The 19,789-nt window shown below is 39.3% G+C and overlaps 1 protein-coding gene across 3 annotated transcripts in view; it reads left to right on the forward strand.

The window, feature by feature from the left end:
• dipk1c (divergent protein kinase domain 1C) overlaps positions 1 to 19,789 on the forward strand; it is a 37,134-nt gene that overhangs the window by 5,422 nt on the left and 11,923 nt on the right. For all 3 annotated transcript variants that reach the window (XM_051940412.1, XM_051940411.1, XM_051940413.1), the window contains exons 2-5: positions 13,772 to 13,975; positions 14,044 to 14,097; positions 15,156 to 15,352; positions 18,097 to 18,406. In XM_051940412.1, coding sequence (XP_051796372.1) covers positions 13,808 to 13,975; positions 14,044 to 14,097; positions 15,156 to 15,352; positions 18,097 to 18,406 — 729 coding nt within the window. In that variant the 5' untranslated portion in view covers positions 13,772 to 13,807. The remainder of the gene's footprint in view (positions 1 to 13,771; positions 13,976 to 14,043; positions 14,098 to 15,155; positions 15,353 to 18,096; positions 18,407 to 19,789) is intronic.

A 19,789-nucleotide genomic window follows, 5' to 3' on the forward strand; every position in this document is an offset into this window, starting at 1 on the left:
CATCTTTTTTGTGCAATTGTGTCTATTTTGTGTCATTTTTGCATCTTTTAGCATCTTTCTGTGCAATTTTTCTCGTTTTATATCATTCTTGTTTATTTTCCTGTCATTTTGGCGTCTTTTTGTGTCATTTCAGTCAGTAAAGTGCTGTAATTAGGTGATAACGTTCAGATTTATCGGACCAGTTTCACTGCGTCTGATGGGAGGTTTTTACACCACACACGTCTCCATGCTGTTATTTTCAGCGCTGAGTTTAAGTGAAATATTTGCTCCCGCTCACAATCATTTACATTACAAAAAAACTGCAATGAAAACTTCTGGGTTCACAGAAATGTAAAAGTTAAGATGCAGAAAAGCAGCCAGTGTAAAAAGTAGCTCTGAAGTCTGTGCTGTCCTTGAACGCACCGTAGATATAGGAAAACCTAAAGAACTGTTGATAAAAGCAGCACTGAGACAGAAAAAAAGTTAAACCGCTTTTTAAAAACAGACACTTGCAGCTACAAGTAACTGCAAAGATAAATGTGGCAAAAAAAAAACAAAAAAACAGGCAGATTACCTTCTGCAGAAATCTCAAGTCTGTGCAAGTTTGTTTTCACAGAAACCAGTGAAGTGAAGCCAGCTGCTGCCTGGAGGAAAGACGAGCTTAAAAAGAGGAAACCAATCCAAAACAACAGATCTAGTCTGTAGCCACCGAGGGAAACACGCTAAGCCGCCTTCACGGCCCTTTAACCCTCTGAAAGACGAGCCGGATATTAAAAGAAAAACCCAGAAATCACACTGTTTGTTAGCAACAGAAACTATGAAAACAGAAATAACGGTTAATAATTCCAACCTGCCGACGTCTTCGAGCTCAAAATCAAGGCTCACTGAAAAAAAAACACCAAAAATAAACAGTTTGCTCGAATCAGATTCTGTAAAAATCGTTAAAAATGTTGCACCTTTCTGTGCAGCTGAGAAGCCTTTAGGGACTCATCTGCAACAATTTTTTTATTTTTATTTTTTTTTACACAGAGCAGGAAATGAAATAAGATGCAGAAAGTTAAATATCTGTAGTTCATAAAGTCACTATTTATTTTACCAGTGTTTCTAGCAGCTGTGGACACGTTGGACTTATTGATTCTAGTTTTATTTATTGATAAAAATTCACAAAAATAAAGTGTTTGCTTGGACTAGAGTTACAAAAAGATGCTAAAATGACACAAAAAAACAACAAAAGATGTCAAAATAACAAAAATAACACAGAAAGATGCTATAATGACACAAAAACATGATAAATGACACAAAAAGATGCTATAATGACAGAAAAAGACAAAAATGACAAATGTCACAAACATGGCACAAAAAGACGCTAAAATGACAAAAAGATACAAAAACTACACAAAATGATTTTTATTTTTAGCATCTTTTGTTCCCTTTTGTGTCTGTTTCTGACATTTTAGCATATTTTTGTGACATTTTAGCATCTGTGTTATTTTGTGTCTTTTTGTAACATTTTAGGATTTTTTGCAACTTTTTGTGACATCTTAGAATATTTTTGTGACATTTTAGCATATATTTGTGTTATTTTGTGTCTTTTTGTGACATTTTACCATCTTTTGCGACTTCTTGTGACATTTTAGGGCATTTTTATGACATTTCAGCATTTTTGTGTCAATCTAGCATCTTCCTGCGCCTTTTTGTGACGTCAGAGTATTTTTGTGAACTTTTAGGATCTTTTTGTGTCCTTTCAGCATTTTTTATGTCATTTTTGTGTCTTTTTGTGTCATTTTAGCATCTTTTTACGTCCTTCGGTGACATCTTACAATATTTCTGTGAAATTTTAGGATCTTTCTGTGTCATTCTTTCTTGTCTGATCACTGAGTTTCTGTCACATTTCACTGTGAAAGCTGACAAACTCTCTCTAAAACCTCCTATCTGTGACTATGAACACCCCTCACTTGGTTTTGTTTGTGTTGCCTTCAGACACGTTTCCTAAATGTGTGTTTGCTCGTCGTACATACTTGTGGTGATGCCTGCAGGGAGAGGCGGCAGCTCAGACATGCTCTGGGTAATCGATGGGATTTTACCTGCAGCCGCTCACATGCAGGTCTGTCTGTTTTACTGACTGGATTTCTGCCTTCGGGTTCATGATTCAGAACGCAGAGAGTCTGAACACGCCGTTTGACCACAGGAGATTCACAGCAGCCAATCAGACGCCTCGCTGGGAGTCGAGTCGCTGGTTTATCAGTCAGAGCAGGAAGCAGCATGAAGGTTTCTGTCTGCACACAGTGAAGGTAGAAAATAATAAAGAATGAAAAGGTGGCTGCAGGACAAGAGTTTGGACCAGAGAGACACAATACGACCTCAAAAAGACACAAAACAACAACAAAGACAAACAAAACAACGACAAAGAGACACAATGGGACCACAAAGAGACAAAACAACTACAAAGAGACACAAAACAACCACAAAGAGACACAATGTGACCACAAAGAGACACAAAACAACCACAAAGAGACACAATGTGACCACAAAGAGACACAAAACAACCACAAAGAGACACAATGTGACCACAAAGAGACACAAAACAACCACAAAGAGACACAATGTGACCACAAAGAGACACAAAACAACCACAAAGAGACACAATGTGACCACAAAGAGACACAAAACAACCACAAAGAGACACAATGTGACCACAAAGAGACACAAAACAACCACAAAGAGACACAAAACAACTACAAAGAGACACAAAACAACCACAAAGAGACACAATGTGACCAAAAAGACACAAAACAACCATAAAGAGACACAATGTGACCAAAGAGACACAAAACAACCATAAAGAGACACAAAACAACCACAAAGAGACACAAAACAACCACAAAGAGACACAATGTGACCACAAAGAGACACAAAACAACCACAAAGAGACACAAAACAACCACAAAGAGACACAATGTGACCACAAAGAGACACAAAACAACCACAAAGAGACACAATGTGACCACAAAGAGACACAAAACAACCACAAAGAGACACAAAACAACTACAAAGAGACACAAAACAACCACAAAGAGACACAATGTGACCAAAAAGACACAAAACAACCATAAAGAGACACAATGTGACCAAAGAGACACAAAACAACCATAAAGAGACACAAAACAACCACAAAAAGACACAGAATGACCACAAAGAGACACAAAACAACCACAAAGAGACACAAAACAACCACAAAGAGACACAGAATGACCACAAAGAGACACAAAACAACCACAAAGAGACAAAACAACCATAAAGAGACACAGAATGACCACAAAGAGACACAAAACAACCACAAAGAGACAAAACAACCACAAAGAGACAAAACAACCACAAAAAGACACAAAACAACCACTAAGAGACACAAAACAACCACAAAGACACACAATGTGACCACAAAGAGACACAAAACAACCACAGAGAGACACAATGTGGCCACAAAGAGACACAAAACGACCACAGACAGACAAACTGACCACAATAAAAGCTGCTTTCAGCTTGCAGTGAATGTTTCCGTTTCACTATTTTGCTGCTGTGTGAGGGATCTGAACTGTGCAGCATAAATAAGACCACAACGTTGTGTGTGTTCGCTGTTGTCGAGTCTTTTAGAGCCTCATTAGTCGTACACCTACTAACCCTGGTCACCTGCCAGAGCGCTGATGGTGGAACAGTGGAGCGTTGTGAACTCACCAGCTGTGAGATCAGCCCACACTTCCAGTGAACCGACCCCGAGGTCGACCGGTCCGCCCACGCTGTGTGTGTCTGTGTGTGTCTGTGTGAGTCTGTGTGTGTCTGTGTGTGTCTGTGTGAGTCTGTGTGAGAGCAGCTCATTCAGCCTGGTGCTGTGGGACAGTCAGGCTGTTGCTCCACACTTCTGAGGTGCTGACTTCCTGACAGGAGTTCAGCCTCCAGCTGTCATCGACAGCATCGCTCAGTGCAGCTTAACCTGCTGCATCCAGTCGCACAACACACTGAAACACAAAACAAGTGTTAAGATACACAATAAAGGGACAAAGTAATGACTAAACTATAGCCTAGCCGTGCTACACCCAGCTCCGAAGACACAAGGGTCTAGGAACGTTCTATCAAATCACTCTGCAGCAATTGGGTAGGTATACAACCAATCAGCGCAACGAATAGGCTCCTAGAGCGCCGGAAATCAGAGGATGCAGGAGTTCAGTGAAGCCTTATTTATACAGTCAATGGGTGAAGCTCAAGTATATTATAGACATGTTAACAGAAAGATTATTCAGAGTCTGTGCTAATGGAGCTCAACGACTGTTGTCGTTTTTGTTGTCGACCCTGGCAGAGAATTAAATTCGTTGTCGTGGGTTGTCTAGCGCGGCTAGGCTAGTTGTTTCCGGTTGTTTCTGTCAGAATCGTTGCGCCTCTGTCGTCACTTAGTTACGCCCGCCTTCTGACTCTACACTTCATGGTGATTGGTCCGGCCAGTTTTAGGAGAATCCAACCTCGAGGCTTACCGAGGGTAACTAGACCCACCCTGGAAGAGAATTAAATTCATTGTCGTGGGTTGTCTAGTGCGGCTAGGCTAACTAAACTATGCAGAACAACCACAAAAAGACACAAAACAACCAGAAGTTTCAGACCTTCTAGTTTCAGACCTTCTAGTTTCAGTCCTTCTAGTTTCAGTCATTCTAGGTTCAGACCTTCTAGGTTCAGACCTTCCAGTTTCAGACCTTCCAGTTTCAGACCTTCCAGTTTCAGACCTTCCAGTTTCAGACCTTCTAGTTTCAGACCTTCTAGTTTCAGACCTTCTAGTTTCAGACCTTCCAGTTTCAGTCCTTCCAGTTTCAGACCTTCCAGTTTCAGACCTTCCAGTTTCAGTCCTTCCAGTTTCAGACCTTCCAGTTTCAGACCTTCCAGTTTCAGTCCTTCCAGTTTCAGACCTTCCAGTTTCAGACCTTCCAGTTTCAGTCCTTCCAGTTTCAGTCCTTCCAGTTTCAGACCTTCCAGTTTCAGACCTTCCAGTTTCAGACCTTCTCGTTTCAGTCCTTCTAGTTTCAGACCTTCTAGTTTCAGACCTTCTAGTTTCAGTCCTTCTAGTTTCAGACCTTCTAGTTTCAGACCTTCTAGTTTCAGACCTTCTAGTTTCAGTCCTTCTAGTTTCAGACCTTCTAGTTTCAGACCTTCTAGTTTCAGACCTTCTAGTTTCAGACCTTCCAGTTTCAGACCTTCTAGTTTCAGTCCTTCTAGTTTCAGACCTTCTACTTTCAGACCTTCTAGTTTCAGACCTTCTAGTTTCAGACCTTCTAGTTTCAGTCCTTCTAGTTTCAGACCTTCTAGTTTCAGACCTTCTAGTTTCAGACCTTCTAGTTTCAGACCTTCTACTTTCAGACCTTCTACTTTCAGACCTTCTAGTTTCAGACCTTCTAGTTTCAGTCCTTCTAGTTTCAGACCTTCTAGTTTCAGACCTTCTAGTTTCAGACCTTCTAGTTTCAGACCTTCTACTTTCAGACCTTCTAGTTTCAGACCTTCCAGTTTCAGACCTTCTAGTTTCAGACCTTCTACTTTCAGACCTTCTAGTTTCAGACCTTCCAGTTTCAGACCTTCTAGTTTCAGACCTTCTACTTTCAGACCTTCTTGTTTCAGACCTTCTAGCTTCAGTCTTTCTAGTTTCAGTCTCCTTGCTGCAGCTTCAGGCTCTCAGGAATGTCATTAAGGCGTTTTAATGTTGGCTTTACCATTATGGAATGTAATGGAGACAACAAAGAAGCTCTTTGACCGAGAAACACACAGAGGCTCAGCTTTCTGCTCATCGGCTACACAACAAGTGCTACACAACAAGTACTACACAACAAGTGCTACACAACACTCTGGAGTTAAAGTACTGCAATCACATATCTGAAGTTTTGGCTGCATGTGGAGGAAAATCAAAGCTACTGAATGAGTAAAATAAAGTCAGCATGGCTCAGAAACAGAGAAGAGCTACATTCAGCATGGAGAAACATTTTTCTACAGATGATGAGCAGAGTAGAGATAAAGTTTGTGGAGGCTGGAAACGTGGAAATAGTTAAATATTTACAGCATGTGGAGCCTCTGTGTTTTCCAGCGTTGGTAACAGCTGTGGACATTTGGAAAAACATACATGCTGGTTCCAGTTTTTGATGATTTCTGTCATTCTAACGGTGTCGTCCTGCATAGAAGACATTTCTGAGTCCTCTCTCCTTCATTCTGTTTCTACAGAGCTGCAGGACTTCATGTTGAAAACTGAGTCCACAGTGATTTAAAAGTGCTGGTTTAAAGCCCAATCCTTCACACTGCAGCCTGGCAGCCAGAGTTCATTACCAGATGCTAACGCTCCGGTCTGGAGCTCATTTACTTCTTGTAGCTATTTGTTTGTGCTGTTAGCTGGAAGCTCCCGGGCCACATAAACATCGAGGCTTTGTGCTGCTCTCAGGCTGCAGCAGATCCTTAATCAAATCCATTCGTCGTTTGTTGGCGCTGATCAGATCCACTTTGAGAAAAGCTCCCAGACTGCCACTGGGCGGACGTGAACATCTGCTGACACACACCTGCTGCGTCTCAAATCAGCAGCTGGATGCAACATTTCCACAAGAATACATCAGAACGGACCAACACACACACTGAGATCTGACATTACATCCACAATGATCCACGTCAACAGGCAAAGAGACACAAAACAACAGCAGAGACACACATTACAGCCACAAAGAGACACAAAACCACCACATACAGACACAAAATGACCACAAACAAACACAAAACGACCATAAAGAGACACAAAATGGCAAAACAGAAACAGAAAATGACCACAAAAAGACATAAAAAAGACCACAAAGAGACACGAAACAATGATAGACACAAAACAACCACAACGAGACACAAAATTCATGACAAGCAACACACAATGACCTAAAAAGAAGCACAAAATTTCAGCAAGACACAAAAGGATGGAAAAAAAGAAAACAATCTCAAATAAACACCAAACAAACTCAAATATACATAAAAAGACCACAGACAGAAAATGAACTTAGAGACACAAAATGACCACAAAAAGACAAAAAACTCTCCAAGAACAACTACAAAGAATCAGAAAACAACCACAAATAGACAAAATGACCTAAAAAATGACAGTGAGACATAAAATAAACACAAAGAGACGCAAAGGACAAAAAACACACACAAAATGGCCTCAAATACACACAAAATGATCTCAAATATACAAAAAATTATCTCAAAGAGACACAAAACAATCACAGAGACACAAAACAGCCACAAAGAGACACAAAACAGCCACAGAGAGACACAAAACAATCCCAAAAAGACACAAAACAACCGCAAAGAGACACAAAACAAGCACAAAGAGACACAAAACAGCCACAAAGAGACACAAAACAACCACAGAGGCACAAAACAACCACAGAGACACAAAACGACCACAGAGACACAAAAACAACCACAAAGAGACACAAAACAACCAAAAGGAGACACAAAACAACCACAAATAGATGTAAAAGGACTAAACAAACACAAAATAACCACATAAAGACATAAAGTGACATTATAGAGATACAAAAGACAACAAAGAGTTGCAGTGAAACCTGGAACAAACCTGGACGATATAAAGTTTTGTAGGTCTGACAGTAAAGTTTGACTTCAGTTGGATGAGAAATGAGGAGGAAACAGTAGAATGTCTGCAGGTCTGTTCATGTTCCTGGACAGTACAACAACAACGTAGTAAATAAGATCATTGATCGTCTTTGTTCGCCTCACTTCAAACCTCAGAAAACGTCCAACTAACTGCAAGAAATCTGTAAAAGTGGAGCTCTGGCAGCACAGACATAATCTCCTGAACAGGCATGGAGCTGATCTGTCCACAGTTTCCAGCAGCTGCACGGCCTGACCTGATGCAAGACGGAGGAAATCCAGGGAATTACAGCGGATATGTGGAGGCAGCGCTGGACAACAGGCTGCAGATGTCCCAGTCCTCCGGGAGAATATCAGAGAACCTCCTCTTCTAGAAGGAGTCGTCTGGCCCCGACGGACGAGAAGCTAAAGATAGAAAAGAGACAAAAACGGAGGATTTCAAAGATTTTGCTGCACAAGTTGGAGCCACAAACAGCGGCGAGAAGAAGAAAAAAAAAAGAGTCTTGGTGTAAAAACCTACAAATCAAAAGACGCCTGAAAACATCACTGTGGACGTTTGTAACTTAGTGTGTAACCGTGACACAAAACAACCACAAAGAGACACAAAACAACCTAAAATATACATAGAATTACAGAGAAAAAACAAATAAGACACAAAAAGACTAAAAAGACACAAAACAACTTCAAAGACACACAAAATAACGGAAAAGAGAAGCAAAACAACCACAAAGAGACACAAAACAACCTAAAATATACATAGAATTACAAAGAGACAAAACAAACACAAGACACAAAAGGACTAAAAAGACACAAAACAACTTCAAAGAGACATAAAATGACTGAAAAGAGAAACAAAACAACCAGAAAAGACACAAAAGGACTGAAAACAGACACAAAAAACAAAACAAGAAACAGAATGACTACAAAGAAAGACAAAACAGCCACAAATAGATAAATCAGTGTCAAAGAGACACAAAAGGACGTGTCTGGGGGTGCTAGCAACGAAGGAATGCTAGTGACTAACCTGGAGATGTTAGTTTGTAGTCCTGGGATGTTAGCAAAGTCAGGATGCTAGTTGCTATTACATGGATGCTAATAAGAAGTCAAGAAATGCTACAGATTAACTTTGAGATGCTAACAAATAAAGTAAAAATTGTAGTTACCGGTACAGGGATGCTAGCAACTAGCCAAGAAATGCTAGTGATTAACTTCAGAATGCTATCAAATAAAGTAAAGATGGTAGTTACCAGTACAGGGATGCTAATAATCAGTCAAGAAATGCTAGACATTAACTTAGAAATGCTAACAAATAAAGTAAAGATGGTAGTTACCAGTACAGGGGTGCTAGTAATCAACTTAGAATGTTAGCAAATCAAGTAGGGATGCTAGTTGCTAGAACAGGGATGCTAGCAAGTAGCCAAAGAGTGCTAGTGACTAACTTAGGGATGTTCACAAATAAAGTAAAGAAGCCAGTTGTTAGTACAGGGATACTAATCAGTCAAGAAATGTTGGAGATTAACTTAGGAATGCTAATAAATATAGTAAAGACGCTAGTCACCAGTACAGGGACGCTAGCAACTATCCAAGGAGTGCTAGTGATTGAACTGAGGAAGAACTGATGTAACACACACACACACACACACGATAACACACACACACACACACGCTAACACACATAGCAGTGTCTGTAATTCATTGTGATGAAAGACAGCAGGAGCCATTAGAGAATCAAAAGAGACGATAATTGTAGAGTCTCCTTTAACTCTCAACACTTCCCCTCCCACACCTGTTGAGTCCATCCACACACACACACACACACACACACACACACACACACACACACACACACACACACACACACACACACACACACACACACACACACACACACACACACACACACACACACACATCTTCTAAACCAGCCTTCTTATCTAATGGTACTGATTCGACTATTTAGTTTTTGCAGCTTGGTCACTGCGTCAGCCTCCAGCCGCAGTGTTTCACAAAGTCTCCTGAGTCGTCTGAGGTCAGGACTTTACAATTCATCATTCCTCAACTAAATATTCATCCGCTGCCTCTGCTTCAGAATCAGAAGAAAGAGGTTCGCTGATGCACGGCAGCCTTCAGCAGACCCAGAATAAACACCCAGAATAAAGATGTGATCCCAGAGGGGGAAAACGCTCCACACTGGAAATAAAAACACATGAAATAAGTAAGATATTTATAAAAATGTATGTGTGTGCTGTAAGCGTAAGCTTGTAGTTTAAGAACGTAAAAAAGGCTAGACAAGAACAGAAAAAAAATTATTTGTGCTGTTACACTGTGAAACTCAATTTCATGTCAAGTACAGATCAGGTAGCAACAAGACACACAAAATGACTACAGAGACACACAACAACCATAAAGACACACAAATGACAACAAAGACACATAAAATAACTAGAACCAGACATAGAATGATGGCAAAAAGACACAGAGCAACCAGAAAGAGACACAAAGGACTAAAAGAGACAAAAAAAACCCCACAAATAGCCACATATTAGGACAAATACACGAAAACAACCACAATGAAACACACAATTACCACAAAGAAATGAAAAACAACCACAGAGACACAAAACAATCCAAAATGATGACAAATACACAACAAACACAAAGATACAAAACAACAAAAATGAGAAAACAACCACAAAGACACAAATCACTTAGAAACACAAAACCACACACAGACACAAAACAACCACAAAGAAACAGAAAATGACCAAAAAAGACACACATCTACAAAGAGACAAGGAAAGATCCAATCTTTGTATTTTTTTCATGAAAATTTACCAAATCTCAGTTCAATATTGTGACATTTAATTGCGTCACCACCAAAGTTCATGAAGTTCTACCAACATTAAACAACATCTAACACTATGTTAACTGTATTTATTCATGTTCCCACCGTGTTTTCTTTAAGAGACGTCAGCCTCTGAATCATTCCTGCAGCTGCATTAACAGCATATCTAGAAATCACAGCAGTGGAGAATCGCAGACCGGAACAAAAACAATCTGGAGTTATTTTCCCACGTGAAAGCAGCTGACTCTGGTCTTCAACAGATCATTGTGTCACTTTGACAAACGCACCTCGTTAAGATGTTCAGATTAACTTTATAAACCGTCTGCAGATGTTTAAGAGTCGTATCCACCTTATCTGAACTCCTCCTTCACCAGATGAACCGTGTGACGCCGAGGAGATGAAGGACGCTGGGCTGTCATCGCTTTTATCAGCGTCTCTCTCTCAGGCCAATTAAGCCTGTCTGCATACCTGCTGTCTTCTCCGTCTGCTGCGCTTCCTGACTCGGGTTACCTTCGTCTCAAACAGCTGCAGAGTTTTTAGTTAAACTGTTCAGCTGCTGTTTTTCTCTTTAAACTACCCCAAAGATGCTCTAGGAGTCGTCCTGTCAGACAGTGTTCTGGTTTATCTACAGACATTCATGCTGCCATCTGTAAACATCATCTACACAACTCTTGGTGCACTCATGAAGCCTCACATTATCATACCGCCACCTCCATGCTTCACCGTCAAGATCATACATTCACTGTGGTAGTTCTAGTTAGGAGACAAAACGACCACAAAGAGACTCAAAACGACCACAAAGAGACTCAAAACGACCACAAAGAGACTGAAAAGACCACAAAGAGACTCAAAACGACCACAAAGAGACTCAAAACGACCACAAAGAGACTGAAAAGACCACAAAGAGACTCAAAACGACCACAAAGAGATGCAAAATGACCACTAAAAACAACAAAAACATGTCCACAGAGTCACACAAAAAGCCTCCATGCTTCACTAACACTGTGGTAGTCCTGGTCAGATTTGATCCAAACATGCTGGACTCTATGAATCAAACTAATTCATGCTGACGTCATTTAGGAAGGAATGTGCTCCCACCATCCATCATGTTCTTTATCAAAGTTCCATCTGGAAGTTTTGTGGCCGCACAGCAGACAAAGGCGTTGTTCTTGTCCTCCGTCCATAGAGGTTGATGTTCTGAAGAGTCTGAGCTCCACACTAACTCCTGGACCAAGTCTGAAGCAGCTGCTGTCTGTTTTTACAGCTGGATTGTGGAAGTAGTTCACCTTCTGCAGCCATGATTAGAGGAACTATGACTCCTTCTAGACCTCCTGATTAGTGGAACTATGGCTCCTTCTAGACCTCCTGATTAGTGGAACTATGACTCCTTCTAGACCTCCTGATTAGTGGAACTATGACTCCTTCTAGACCTCCTGATTAGTGGAACTATGACTCCTTCTAGACCTCCTGATTAGTGGAACTATGGCTCCTTCTAGACCTCCTGATTAGTGGAACTATGGCTCCTTCTAGACCTCCTGATTAGTGGAACTATGGCTCCTTCTAGACCTCCTGATTAGTGGAACTATGACTCCTTCTAGACCTCCTGATTACTGCTGACACTGATGTTTTAGTTCATGTTCCTGGGTTCTTTTCCATTTTTGTGGCGTCTCACAGTCTGACTTTTCTGCCAGTTCTTTTCCACGTGGAGCCATGATGAAGACATGAAGATACAAACAGTCCATAAAGTCCAAAACTGACAAAGTTCTGCATGCTTTAGAACCATTTTAGATTGATTGTTCTGAGACTGAGTGTCCTCAAAGATGGGTGGTTTAATTTTTTTTCATATCAACTCATCCAAAGTTGGAGATTGTTTGATCTACGTTCAGATCTACGACAGATTCTGAATCAATGGTCTGCTGAGAAGCAACAGAGGAAACTTTAGGATCTTAGCGCTTCGATAAAGAGCTAAAACCTGCTTTCCAGCCGGTACGAGGCACCAGCGACCGTCCAGCAGGTGTTTGATGTCAGGCTTCAGCCTCTGAGCTCCTCGCTGACGGATGTTTGTGTTGGAATGTGGGCAGAGCGAGGATTAGCCGGCTAATCTCCGACCGAAACGCCGCTGATCCAGAACCTCGGCACCTGCAGACGCTGAGCGATTCAGACGTTCATTACCGTGTCCACTCACATGTCGGTTCATCTCCTTCACGGATTAGGACAAAGGAAAACAGCTGTGGAGGATAAACGTAGCATCAGATAGCCGTGCTGACAGAGAACAGTCATTCTATCTGAAAAATAACCAGATCTGAGCTTCAAATCCTCACATTTCATCAGAAACATTTAGTTTAAATGTCGACATTTAGAAACTCACCAGAAACACAATCATCAACGTAATAAACTAAACATGAAGCTCTGCTCAGCACACCCACATCTTATCTCAGATCTTTCTCTTTAAATGCTGACATTTATCTCGTACATTTCAGTTTTTATCTCAAAACATTTTGACTTTAACTCCTAAAACTTCTAGTTTTCATCTAAAAGCATATTCCATCTGAAACGAGAACTACTTCAGAATTTTGACTCTATCTTGAATTCTTTCAGTTTGATTTGCAATTTTGGTCGAATAATCTCAAAATTTTGACTTTTGCTTGATTTTTTTATCTCAAGATTATAACGATATCTCAGAATTTTTACTTTACATCTCCTAATTTTATTTTTTCTACTAAATTTAGATGTTTAACCTCACAAAAAAACCTTCATCTCTCAGACTTTTTAGTCTCTGAAACTCACCGTTTTATCTCAAGTTTGGACTCTTGATCTCTGAATTTCAAGATTTTGTCTAAAAATCATGACTGCTGCCTCTATCTCCAAATTTCACATTTCCATTGTAAAATTTTAACGTTTATCTCTGAATTTCAAGTTTTCATTGTAAAATTTTTAACTTTTTAACTCTGAATTCTGGGTTTCTACCTTAAAATGTTTCTTTCTATCTGTAACTTTTGAGTTTTCAAATCTAAATATTTCCTTTTTTCTCTAAATATCTAGTTTTCTTGTAGTTGTGACAGTTTCAGAATGTTGACTTTTCAGATACTGTCACTAAAAAACAAAACAAAAAACTGAACTCTGTCGGCCACATGTTGATTCCAGTTTCCTTTTGTAAACTGTTCATTTAGAGGGGCAGGTTAAAAATGAACCACGGTGAATAAAAATGTGACGGAGGCAGAAGGAAAGGTGCTGGAGGTTCTGCTCTGGTCTCATGATGCTGCCTGCTGTCCACAGTGTCTGGAGTTCGGCGAGGGTTCGGTGACCGGCGACATGTGTGAGGATCTTTGTGTTCTGGGTCTGGTCGAGTACAAACGCTGCCTCTACTACGAGAACGGGAAGAAGGTGATCGAGGCTCGCTGGAGGGGAAACCCCGTCATCCTCAAGTCCAAGCTGGAGAACTTCTCCTCGTACGAGCCGCTGGGGATCCTGGACTACCAGGTGACGTCCGGTCCTCTCGTCCTTTCAGGGAGCTCGGCTCGTTTCTAAACCTCCTTTCTGCTCCACAGGACACGGCGGAGGAGCTGTCCCCTCTGGACGTGGTCTTCTACGCCACTCTGGAGGTGAGTCACGCCAGGTTCTAGCTGATGAAGAACCGTTCTGTGGACTCAAACCTCACGCCGCTGCTTCTTCACTGCAAAAACTCCAAATCTTACCAAGTCTGTTTGTCTTATTTTCAGTCTAAATGTCTCATCCCATTTGATTTAAGATAAATTCACTCAACAAGAGACATTTCAGCAGATGGAGGGACTTGTTTTAAGACAACGCATCTGAAATGTCTTGTTAAGTCAAACAATCTTGAAATTATCTTGTTTATTCGTCCTGCGGGTCAAAACTGACCCGTTGGAAAGTTTGAAAATATGGGAAACTTCTGATGTCCACATTTTCAACATTTTTGGGAAATCTTTGAACGTTTTTTGGTGGAAAAAAAGAAATGCTAAAAATGTTTCTTTAAGAACATTCAGAAAAAATCAACCAAAATCCAGCGAAATTCGCTGGATTTTGGTTGATTTTTTCTGAATGTTCTTAAAGAAAATATAAGAAGTTTTACTGACATTTATGTAATCACTTTAGATATTTTTTTGGAAGTTTTTTACTCAGTTTCTGAAAATATTTGCAAAATTTGCCAAATTTGGGGGCTTCAAAAAAACTTTTAAGGGAAACTTTTAAAGAATTATTAGAATTTTCTTCCTGACGTTTTTGCAAATTTTCAGAAATTTGGGGATTTTTTTTGCTGATTTTTTTCAGACAAACAATATTTTTCGGTGCCTGTAAATGAGGACAACGGGAGGGTTAATACATATCAAATTTAAGAAGTTACATGAAAGTAAAAATCTATTTTTGAGTGGAAAACTGCTATTTTTTAGCATGTCTGATTTTAAGACACCTAAGCCTGACAATCCTGGTAAAATAGAGCTTGGAATAAGTTTTTCCAGCTAATTTTAGGATCTCAATAGCCTAAATATCACATCCTATTTCAAGAAATCTCACCAAGCCATTTTTCACTTGTTCTATTGGCAGATTTCTTTCACTTACTTCAGAGTAAAAGTTCTTTGAAATGATTTTTTTTCTTGTTTTGAGAGAAGCATTTTTTCCAGTGTTCTTCTTCTTCTGGCCTCAGGTACGGAACTCCCTGGGGCTGGCCGGGGAGGACGAGGATGAAGACGGAGGAGGAGGAGGAGGAGGAGGAGGAGGAGGGAACGGCTCTCTGGCCAGGCTGTGGGGGAAGAAGCTGAAGAGCAGAGATAAGAGCATCTCCAGAGCAGAGCTGGCTTCACTGTGGTCGCTGCTGCAGCAGGAGGAGTACACCTTCCTGAGGTAAGCCTGCTGCTGCCTCACTGCACTCTACACATTATTATTATTATTATTATTATTATTATTATTACAAGGAAAATGTTGATTTATTGTCTGATCAATGCCAGGAATGTGGAGGATTGATTATTGTTAGGAATTTAACCAGTAAAGAAGAAGATTTCTATCTCAAAAGCTCCACTTTTAAACCCTGAATTTCAAGATTTTTTTTTATCTCATTTTGAAATTCAAGTTTCTCTCAAAGCTTTGACTTTTTGTCCTAAAGTTTCAGTTTCTCATCTCAACATTTTGACGTTTAATCTTTGAATTCCAAGTACTGAAGTCAAAATCAGTACTTTTAAAAGACTATTTCAAAAGTTTGACTTCTTATCTCTAAATTTCAAGTTCTATCTCGAATTGTTGAATTCACATTATTTCCTCTGTTTAATCTCAAAGTTTTGACTTTTATGTTGAAAATTCAAGTTGAATTTTCAAAATGAGTTTTGATTTTACATCTTGCAATTCCTACAAACAGACTTTTAATCTCAAAGGTTTTACTTTTTATTTCTGAGTTTCAGGTTTGTGTTTTAAAGTTTAAATGTTTATCCCAGAACTTCATGTTTTATCTTAAAATTTTGTCATTTTATTTCAGAATTTCATGTTTTATCTTAAACCTTTGACCTTTTATCTCTAAATTTGGAGTCTCACAGGAGAATTTCAGGTTTTATTTTATAAATATGACTTTCAATCTCTGAATGTTAAATTCTTAGTTACATTTTTGACTCATCTCCAGACTTCAAGTTTTCATCTCAAAATTTTGACCTTTTATCTCAGAATTTCACATTTCATGTTAAAGTTTTGACTTTTTATCTCTAAATTCTCTTTGAATGTCGAATTTTGAATGAAAACTGTGACTTATCCAAAGATTTCACCTTTTCATAACAAAACTTTTTGTCCCTGAATTTTAAGTTTTCAGCTCAAAATGTGAAGTTCATCTCAGAATGTCGACATTTAATCTTAAATCTTAACCTCTTAATCTCAAAGTTTTGACTTTTGCCTCAAAATTTTTGAATTTTCAAGAAGAGTTTTGACTTTGTCTTCCAATTCCAAGAAAGACTTTTTGATCTCAGAATTTTGACATTTTATCTCTGAAATTCTAGTTTCTATCTCAGTTTTTTGACATGTTATCTCTGCATTTAAAGTATTATTATAATGTAATTTAGCAAACATGAAAAATCTGAAAAATATCAAATTGTTCAAAGATTCTAATTCCAAATGGTTAAAAACATTTTTTTTTTACAGTGCATCATAGCAAACGTCTGAGATCTGTGAGTAAAGCTTTGTTCTGCGGTTTGATGAAATAAACTCGTTTCACCTTGAAAGTGTGAGAAGTTTTGAGTTCTGAGCAACAATACAAAAGGTTTACCGTCAGACAGCAGCCGGCTGGAAGCCAAAAGTCCATCGAGTCCAGAAATAAAGTCCACCTGCTGCTGTTTATCTGCAGACTGAATACACAACGAGACGAGTCTGTAGCCGGTCGATACGAGGTCAGACAGAAAACAACACTCCTGAGGAATCTCTGATCTGGAAGAGACGAGACATGAGCTCATAGAAACTCTGATGTTAGCTCGTTGTTCTCTCTGATGGACTTTATTTTCTTACCTTAAAAATGGAGATTATTATTATTGGCCTGTAAGAGTTTAAACCTCTGAACCCCAAAGCTTTATCTTTTAGGAAAAATAAAATCAACAAACATGTCATTTATCAGAGTAGAAACATTAAAAAAGTAAAGATTTTCAAGTTTCTGACGGTCTTTGAACTCATCTGTGGCGTGTTGCTGAAATGATGAAAATCTGAGCAGAAAATCAGTTTATTTCTGATTTAAAAATTGCCAAAATAAACTATTTGGACTCTCAGGATTCCGTATAAAACACCAACAGGCGCATTCAGGGAGTTTTTGGTGAAACTGAACTGTACGTTTTGCTTTTTTCTAAGTTTTAAGTTTGTATTTTAAATTTCTGACTGATAATACTTGAATTTTAAGTTTTAATCTCAAGATTTGGAATTCTTAATTTTGAAATTCAAGTTTTATCTCAAAAGTTTCAGTTTATATCTCTGAATTTAACATTTTGTCTAAAAATTGTGTCTTTACCTCAAAATTTCTGGTTTCTAGCTCAAGACTTTGACTTATCTCTGAATTTCAGCTCTTTATCTTACAATTTTGACTTCTCATTCCTGAATTTTAAGTTTCTATCTTGAGATTTTGAATTTTTTTCTCTGAGTTTCACATCTTTTTCTTATAATTTGGGGTTCTTATACCTGAATTTTAAGTTTTAATCTCAAGATTTGGAATTCTTAATTTTGAAATTCAAGCTTTTATCTTAAACGCTTCAGTTTATATTTTTGAATTTAACATTTTGTCTAAAAAAAATGTGTCTTTACCTCAAAATTTCGAGTTTCTAGCTCAAGACATTGACTTCTTGTCTCTGAATTTCAACTCTTAATCTTACTATTTTGACTTCTTATTCCTGACTTTCAAGTTTCTATCTCTGAGCTTCACGTCTTTTTCTTATAATTTGGGGTTCTTATGCCTGAATTTTAAGTTTTTTTATCTCAAAATTAGGACGTTTGTCTCAGAATGTTGTTCGAGCCTTTAAACAGAAAAATGACTGTGAGGAAACATGTTCCAGGAGTCAGATGTGATCCTCTGACGTCCATCCAGGTGAGGATGAGTTCTTCTTTGCTCCCTAAAGCCTCCATCTGTCCTCCAGAGTCCTGCAGGACCTCAGCAGCCACGTGGCCAGAGTGCTGGGCTCCTGCGGTCACTTCTACGCCGTGGAGTATCTGTCGGCCGGACACGCCTGGGACCAGAACATCTTCTCCCTGGACGACGTGTCCGTTCCCGGGCTGCAGGACCAGAACCAGGCCGGGGCCCGGGGCAGGTGGACCTCCAGGGAGATGGTGCACCGCATCGCTCTGAGCTTCCTGGACATGGTGTGGCACTTTGACAACGACTTCACCCACAAGCTGCACCTCTGCGACATCAAGCCGGAGAACTTCGCCATCAGGAAGGACCTGACGGTGAGTCTGAGAGCGTTTCTCCTCAGAAGGTCCTCAGAGGACAGAAAGACCAGGAGCAGGATGAAAGCAGAGCGGCAGGAAGGAGATAAAAGGCAGGAAAGAGATAAGAGGACGTGTTTTAAAGCGCTATTAGAGCAGAGATGGAAATCAGACGGTGGACGATGGATTACGTGAGCTTTTTGTTGAAGAGATGTTTTTTTTTAAGCTGCTGGAAGAGAAGGTCACTGTGAAAAACACCGGTCTGCTTCTGCCTCTGTGAGGACTCAGACAGGAAGTCTAAGCCTTCATCCATTTGAAAATACACGTCAGCTTCAAAAACAGCCACAATGACACCGTTTACCAGAGAGAATGTCCCGTTTCCACAGGTCCTTGAACTACTCATCTGTGACGGGTCATTCTGCTGGGAAACTTTACCACATCTGAGCTTAAAATCACTTCATTCTGCAAGTTTAATTTAGACATTCACCCAAAATAAACTGCTAGCTAGAAACAGATTATGTAAAAAACACAAAAAACAGCAGATTCTGACCACAAGGAATCAAAATGATTATAAAGAAATGCAAAATGACGACAAAGAGACGCAAAATGACCAACGTACGATAATAAAACAACCACCCAGAGCCATAAAAAAACCACAAAGCGACATAAAATAATGCAAAAATGACCAAAATATGACAGGAAGCAACCTTAAAAAGTGTAAAGGAGACAGAAAATGGCAACAAAGACAGGCTAAATTACCCAAATGTGGCTAAAATGAAGTTTCTCGGTGTAAACAAACTGTTTTACACAAAGCATGACACAAAACAACCACAAAGAGCCGAAAAAAGGAAACAAAGAGATGCAAAATTACACAAATATGACAAAAATTTATTTTCTCGGTTGAAATAAAAGATCAGAAAGACATAAAATGAAAACAAAGAAATACAAAATGTCCAAAATACGACAAAAATGAGGTTTCTTGGTATAAACAAACTGCTCTTTTACACAAAGCGTGACACAAAGAGACGAAATAGGGCAACAAGCAGACGCAAAATGACCAAAATATGACACAAAAAAACCACAAACAGACAAAAAAAGGCAACAAACAGACACAAAATGACCAAAATATGGCATGAAACACCCACAAAGATCCATAAAATGATCTTCAAGGGACAAAACAGGGAATAGAAAGATGCAAAATGACCAAAATATGACTAAAAACAACAATAAACAGATAAGATAAGATAGACTTTATTAATCTCACAAAGGAGAAATTTAACATTACAGGGCTAAAAAAGACAAGAAAGAGACGTAAAATGGCAACAGAGAAATATAAGACGGCCAAAATGTGATAAAAGCAGTGGCTCTGGTGGGAAAGCTCTCTGCTATCACACTCCTCATCCT

The sequence above is a fragment of the Acanthochromis polyacanthus genome, chromosome 20 (genome assembly GCF_021347895.1).
Source record: "Acanthochromis polyacanthus isolate Apoly-LR-REF ecotype Palm Island chromosome 20, KAUST_Apoly_ChrSc, whole genome shotgun sequence".
Taxonomy (NCBI): Eukaryota; Metazoa; Chordata; class Actinopteri; family Pomacentridae; genus Acanthochromis; species Acanthochromis polyacanthus.